We start from the raw sequence: 7,823 nt of genomic DNA, 5'->3' as shown, positions 1-7,823 counted from the left end.
CTTTATTTCTCTACATATTCTCTTAAACCATTCATTTATACTTACTCAAATGGTCTCGAGAAACCCCATCCTTGCAACGAGGCTTTCTGTATTTTTATGTACCTTAGTTACACTAGTCGAGGACTGCAAACTGATTTTTGTTCACATTGTTGGAAATAACTCGTTTATGTGGCCTTGCGGATCATTTGAGTAACCTTACCAATATAACATAACTAGTCCCCAACAATTACTTGATGGTAGTAATTGTAAACATTGATTAATTCAAAGGGCGATTAAGATTTTCCTTTAAGTACCCTTCATAAAAAATACATAGAGTTTTCATACCTATTCATCACAGTTGACCATTAATCATTTGATCATTTTTGTATATAAGAAAACTTCTTAATAACACCATTTTTATTATTCTCTCTAATGTAATCATGGTTTCATCATCTTCTTTAAAATAATCCTAACAAGTATCACTAATTTAATATTTATGTTTATGGTATTGATTAAATAAAAATGATCAGGGTTTTGTTTTTAACGCATGTTTAAAGATATAATCAACATGTGATATCAGAGTTATGTTAAACGTATCGATTTAATTATGAAAATCAATTTGATTTACTAATAACTGATTAATCATTTTTTGGAATTAGAAACCATATCAATTGCAATTTTACGACTAATTTGTAACATATTTCCGATTGTTTTTTCTGGAAATTAAACTTGATTCGTTGGATTACATTTAAAGAGATGATTTGCAACTTCTGATATAAAGGCATCAGTTTGGATGAATGAACTTGAAATAGGTAACATCAAAATACATTAATGTACCTTGGAATTTTATTTCGCTTATATAATATGGAATATGGAATTTACCTTTTTTTAAAGGCAAATAATCTGGATTTTACTATGAAGTTGAAAGGAATCTCACATCAGAGAGAATAATAAATGTTTTGCTACTTATTATTCTCACATTGCTAAGATTGAAAAGGTATTAGAAGAGTGGGGGCTGCAGTGTAACATTTTGTTCAGAAGAGCAGTGGGAAGGGGCGACAAACCCGTTTCTGGAAGGACCCGTGGTTTGGTATGTTACCTTTAAGAAACTATTTCTCGTTGTCGTTTGACTTGGAGGTTGATGATGACTGTTTGGGGCAAAATAAGGTGAAGCGCGGGGAGGATGGGAACTTCACGTTGGAGGAGGTCGGCTCTCTCAGACTTGGAGAAGGGCGAGGTATAGGAGCTATCTCACATGGTCAATTCCTACTGTTTTCTTAATAATTTGGATGGCTGGGTATGGGAGGGGAAATCCGATTGGGTTTTGTAACAACATGCACTTTCGTGCTGGTTACTCTCGTTACACTCGTTACGCCTAGCACCAGAGATTCGGATCATAATGTAACTATATCGCTTACAACGCTACTTCGCATATATTCACATTATATCGCATACTTTCAACACACTATATCGCACATCACAACGCATACAACGCTAACGCTAACGATGACATCGCGTGAGTATTTAAACTACTCCCCTCGCTCGTTGTAGCACAACGCAAACGCCCCGCAAACTCGAAACGCAGTTACTTATGCTATGACATGTCATATATAATAATAATAATAATAATAATAATAATAATAATAATAATAATAATAATAATAATAATAATAATAATAATAATAATAATAATAATAATAATAATAATAATAATAGATGAATATTAATATCTGAGTACTAAACATGTCTAAACGCGCACTCGCTGGCACGCGCAACTCAAATTATCGCACTGAAACGCAACCTAACACGACGCTACTTATCTCGCTTTAACGCTTAAATTACCCACAATGGTTAACGTAACAAAACACAGTAAACGAAACGAAAGTTGGAAAACTAACAAACGAAATCAGGATGTCCGAATGGACATCTGATCGAATGGACCTCCGTCCGGATGACCATCCGCTCGGATGGCCATCCGATCGGATGGCCATTCGACCGGCGGAAGCCATCCGACCCGTTCGACCGCCTTAACTCTCGCTCTCATCTATAAATAGGGTCATTGTGTCTCATTTCAACACTTTGGTTCTCTCATCCGATCACACGCACCCAGGACACTTTCAGTCACTTTTCATCGCGATTCAAGGCTATTCCGTAAGTAGTTCTCCCCAAATCTTGTATAATCATCATCACTACACATATCTACATCATCTTCCCCATCAAAATCACACATTTTCTTCTCGAAATCACCTGATTTGGACTCCTTGAAGGTGGTTCTCACTCAGTTGCATATGCAAACTGTCGTGTGGCATCATCTCATCAAGATTGGTTCAGATCTAAAGGATTTCCACACATTTTAACACGAATCTCAACAAGATCTCAACCTTTTCAACTGTTTTCAACTTTTCTTCACTTTTCTACTCAAAACGATGGAATCATGACTCATTCAAACTCTCTACTCGTTTCCTAGTGGAGAGCCGGCTTGAAAACGGATTTCCACCCGAGAGATGACCGATTAACGGGTCAGACATGAAACTTCGTCAAGAACAGTGAATCTGATTGAATGGGGGTGATTCCCATCCAATCGAATGAACTGAATCTTGGTATGTTCCGTCGTTTGACACGTCGTCACGCCGTCTCCATTAAAACTCGAAAAATTTTACTTAGAAATTTTACAAAGTTTGCAAAACAACAGATTACCTACTCGAATGATAATCCGATCGGATGACCATCCAATCGAATAACCATTCAACCAGGTGAACAGTCCTTTATACTATTCCTTGTTCGAAACGAATTGGTTAAACCTAAAACTACCAATTCCTTGCTAGGCTCAGTTGGTTTTTGTTTCGTATATTATATTTCCTCTGCTTGTTTTTCAAAAAAAAAAATTAACAAATAAAAACGTTGCAAATAAATCTTTTTTCTACAATACAAGTTGTGATTTGAATAATCTACTTCTTTGTGTTGTAAACTATAATGGTTGTTGGTATCGTGCGGGTAACGATACAAACCAGTCCGCTATTGACCGAACAACGTCTGTATCAATATCGGTGTCATTTGAACCATATCGGTATTCATTTTAACTATTTTTGATTGAGTAAAACACGTGTCGGTATCTTTTTTAAGGTGTATAGAAGTTTTATTTTTATCTTTTCACTTTCGGTTACTATAGTGAGTGCGTATAATGCAATGAAGCAAGCTCACGTCGAATGAACTAATAGCAAAAGTCTATATCTTGTATATCGTCCTTTATGTATGTCACTTAATGCAAATTGTGTCATTTGTCTTCAATAATTACAGAAAACATACTCGATGTTTGCAAACTCTTGCAAGTTATGTCATTTAACTCTAACTCAGTTAATTTTTACGGTTAAATCTTACCAAATGGACCCCACATGACGGTATTTTTGTGGTTAAATTTGATTAAATTGACCCCACATGAGAGTAAAATGATCAAAATACCCTCATGTGGGGTCCATTTGGTCAGATTTAATCACAAAAAATTAACTGAGTTAGGGCTAAATGACATAACTTGCAAGAGTTTACAAACATCGAGTACGTTTTCTGTAATTATTGAAGATAAAGGATATTTTTTGTAATAAGTGACGTATATAAAGGACGTTTTTTTTAATTTACTTAAAAAAAAAAAAGAATGGTTTTGAATTGACCAATAACAAACGCTGCACAGTCACCGTTGGATTTGCCAATTGTCATCCGATCTGCACCGTAGGGTGTCAACTATCACGTACTCCGGATCCCTCTGGAACAATCCTGGGCTTGCCCCCGTAATTTACCCCATTCAGAACCCTCTAGAACCATTTAACATCTACCCTCAATCCCTCTATATAAACCCTCTCACCCTCCATTTTCCACACGCATTAATCACATCACTCACATTTGCGATACCCCCCTTGTTTAAAAAAGCTTGATTTGTTCGATTCACAATGGAGGCTGATTTTGACTTTTCAGCAGCTGGTGCGATGAACGATGAAATGATGGATGAAACGCCGTCGTATGATGCTCCTTTGAAGGTTGGAGAAGAAAAAGAGATCGGTAATCAAGGCTTGAAGAAGAAGCTTCTTAAGGAAGGTGAAGGTTGGGACACTCCTGACAATGGCGATGAGGTCGAAGGTATTAATATTATTATTGCGAGTGATATTAATTTTGATGAAATTTGTAAATATTATTAATGTTATGGTTTTGATTTGATATTTGACAGTTCATTATACCGGAACATTGCTTGACGGAACGCAGTTTGATTCGAGTCGTGATAGGGGGACTCCGTTTAAGTTCACTCTAGGTCAAGGTAACGATCCTTTTTAAGTTTTCATTAAATTTATAATTATAATGATATTGTTCATAGAATTTATTCTGTTTTATGATCATAGATAAGGAGAATGCCTTTGTAATCTTGTTTACTATAATACATAATCTGTTTTGTTCTGTATATATTTGCTGATTGCAATGTGAGGGCTAATTAATTTGTAATCAACACACGGTTGTTGTTAATGAATAGGCCAAGTGATCAAGGGATGGGATCAAGGAATCAAAACAATGAAGAAGGGTGAGAATGCACTTTTCACCATTCCTGCTGAGCTTGCATACGGCGAGTCGGGTTCGCCTCCAACCATCCCTCCAAACGCAACCCTCCGGTTCGATGTGCAACTGCTATCCTGGCTCAGTGTTAAGGACATTTGCAAAGATGGTGGAATCTTCAAGAAGATTCTAAACAAAGGAGAGAAGTGGGAAAACCCTAAAGACCTTGATGAAGTTTTAGGTATCACTTTTGTTAACATTCATTCATCAACCATCAAGCTTTATATCCTCGCGGGCTTCACATTTATGTGATCATAATTCTTTTGCAGTGAATTACGAGGTTCGACTCGAGGATGGGACGTTGGTTGCAAAATCAGATGGAGTAGAGTTCACTGTTCAAGATGGTAATTATTAACTAATTAATTAACTTTGCTGAGTGATAAACTCTTTTATCTAGCAATGTCTATTACTTTGGTGCTTATATGGTAACATGATTTCAGGACATTTTTGCCCTGCGCTGTCGAAGGCTGTGAAAACAATGAAGAAAGGAGAAAAGGTTTTGCTTACGGTTAAACCTCAATGTGAGTGAACAATCTGGTAGTTTCCGAAACAGGGTTTGTTTGAGTTGTTAGTTGTCGCTTAAAGTGGCTTTTGTTGGTTACAGATGGATTCGGGGAGAAGGGGAAACAAGCTTTGGGTAACGAAGGTGCCATTCCTGCAAATGCGACACTACAAATAACATTAGAGCTTGTTTCATGGAAGACGGTTTCCGATGTTACGAAAGACAAAAAGGTTATGAAGAAGATTTTAAAAGAAGGAGAAGGATACGAACGTCCTAACGAAGGAGCTGTTGTTCAGGGTACGTGTGCAGTTTTCTTATGATCGAATTCGTTTGAAATGATTCGTGATCCAAATAGGTGTCTGATGGTCTGCTTTCTTAATTTGGACAGTGAAATTGATTGGTAAGCTGCAAGATGGCACCGTATTCATTAACAGAGGTTATGATGATGGGACCGAGCTCTTTGACTTTAAGACAGACGAAGGTATGCAAACCATCATCTTCTTTATGGCTAAATTTCAGTTGTATTCAGTATTCACCCTGATCGTGTTTGTTGTTGTACAGAGCAAGTAATTGACGGGCTCGATAAAGCTGTTATGACGATGAAGAAAGGGGAAGTAGCCATTCTAACAATCGCACCAGAATATGCCTTCGGTTCTACAGAATCCAAGCAGGAGTTGGCAGTGGTCCCTCCGAACTCCACTGTGATTTACGAAATCGAGCTCAATTCCTTCATTAAGGTTGGTGTAGTTACTCAATGAGAAATTAATAATTAAATATGAAGTCATACATTAGTTATACGTTAGTAACATTACTTATCATTATGAACTTGCAGGAGAAAGAATCATGGGATATGAACACTCAAGAGAAGATCGAGGCAGCTGGTAAAAAGAAGGAAGAAGGGAACTCGTTGTTCAAGGCTGGTAAATATCTCAAAGCATCAAAGCGATACGAGAAGGTAACGCTGACCGAGTTTGTAAAATAACGTATGGATAAAATCTATTTGTTGTTTATGTTGTTGCTGATGGGGTGAAGCCGTTAATGGTGCCAGGCTGTTAAATACATCGAATACGATACTAGTTTTGATGATGAGGAAAAGAAGCAAGCTAAGGCGTTGAAGGTGTCGTGCAACCTCAACAACGCGGCGTGTAAATTGAAGTTGAAGGAGTACAAACAAGCAGAGAAGCTCTGCACCAAGGTGTTGGAAAGTGATAGTGGGAATGTGAAGGCCCTGTACAGGAGGGCTCAAGCCTACATTCATCTTGCTGATCTGGATCTGGCAGAACTCGACATAAAAAAGGCGCTTGAAATCGACCCTGATAACAGGTAGTTTGCTTGCTTGCGAACTCTTGTTTTGATCATGGTTAAGTGAGTTTGCGGGTTACAAACGTGTTTGTGGTGATGAAATCAGGGATGTGAAGCTGGAGTATAAGGTGCTGAAGGAGAAGATGAAAGAATACAACAAGAAGGATGCTAAATTTTATGGAAATATGTTTGCTAAACTTGGGGTCCTTGATTCTAAGGTATGTAATTCCTCATTATGCATCGCGATATTTTTTTTGTTCGTGACTGAATGAATGTTGTGATTATTTCGTGCAGAAGACGGCAGCAGCTCCAATGGCCATAGACAGCAAGGCATGATAATACAAGGAAGGATGTTTGCATAAGTGTCCTTTGTTTGGTTGTTTTGTGTTTGTTATATGATGTTTTGTTCTTCCTTATTAGTTGTGAATAATAATGAGATAGTGAAACAACCCGTTATAACTACTTTTTCATTTTTACTTCTTATGCTTTCCTTTTTAGATATTCTTGAACATACACACAAAAAGCAACAAACGAGCACGAAGATTTAAAGTGGTTGGTCGATGTGACCTGTGCCTACTAGGCTGAAACTAGATATTTTATTAATAAGATGCTCCAAAGATTACCAACTTAATCAAGTTAAACGACTGGGCCGGGATGCTAGGGCTGCTGGCCAAACCCTTTCTACTTCCCCTCCTAATGAGCTTGACCCCACATGGTGTATGATATGAGAAAATGGTCTTAGGCTAACCATGTAGTTTGAAAGCATGCTTTGTTAGTCTATCCAGTACTACAAATATAATGTTGGGTGTAAGGTAAACCACCCATGAAGAATGTTGGGTGTTAGAAACGGTTGTAACAAACCAAGCATGGCAAGGTTTCCCTGAATAAGTTTTGTTAATAAAGCTAATGCAGATGGAGAAAACAAAGGTTTTTTCTTAAGTTTTGTTAATAACGCTAATGCTGATGGAGAGCGCGACGCCTCTTTCAGTTGCTCAAAGTCTTGTAAAGCTGCTTTCATTCCATGAAAAAAAAATCCTATTTGAGAAATTTTGCAATAATCCCAAAAGATTGAATAATCCTGTAGTACCCTTGCTAAACCCAAGAAACCTCTAATCGATGAGGTAAGAGGGAATAGGCCACTATTGTATCCATTCGATACCTTAAGGATTAGTCGCAACACCTTCTTTTGAAATAATAATATGTCCAAATGCTCAACAGTAGAACACTACGCAACAACTGATGAGCTTTATTAGTAGTGGCTTCATTTAACTTGTAACATCGTTGAACTAATGAAACTCAATCTTACCTAATCAATGAGTTTTTCCAGTCTTGTTCTTGTCAATGATCCTGGCTGGACATCATTGAATTTGATGGTTGATGATTGGAGCCAATTGTCACGGAGTTAGTCCTTCAACCCACGTGCGGCTCTTAGTCACCGTGCTAAGAT

The 7,823-nt window shown here is 37.5% G+C and overlaps 1 protein-coding gene across 1 annotated transcript; it reads left to right on the top strand.

Moving 5' to 3' along the window:
• Window positions 1–3,753: 3,753 nt before the first annotated feature.
• On the top strand, window positions 3,754–6,857 carry LOC110936549 (peptidyl-prolyl cis-trans isomerase FKBP62). The gene is made up of 12 exons (XM_022178957.2): window positions 3,754–4,107; window positions 4,196–4,282; window positions 4,493–4,753; window positions 4,842–4,916; window positions 5,013–5,093; window positions 5,177–5,371; window positions 5,463–5,555; window positions 5,636–5,811; window positions 5,907–6,029; window positions 6,123–6,397; window positions 6,483–6,594; window positions 6,671–6,857. Exons 1-12 carry the CDS (start codon window positions 3,921–3,923, stop codon window positions 6,710–6,712), a joined length of 1,707 nt encoding a protein of 568 aa, XP_022034649.1. The 5' UTR covers window positions 3,754–3,920; the 3' UTR covers window positions 6,713–6,857.
• The last annotated feature ends 966 nt before the right edge of the window (window positions 6,858–7,823 follow it).

This window comes from Helianthus annuus, chromosome 4 (genome assembly GCF_002127325.2).
Source record: "Helianthus annuus cultivar XRQ/B chromosome 4, HanXRQr2.0-SUNRISE, whole genome shotgun sequence".
Taxonomy (NCBI): Eukaryota; Viridiplantae; Streptophyta; class Magnoliopsida; order Asterales; family Asteraceae; genus Helianthus; species Helianthus annuus.
The sequence above is the reverse complement of the archived record's forward strand: the minus strand, read 5'-3'. Positions and strand labels throughout refer to the sequence as shown.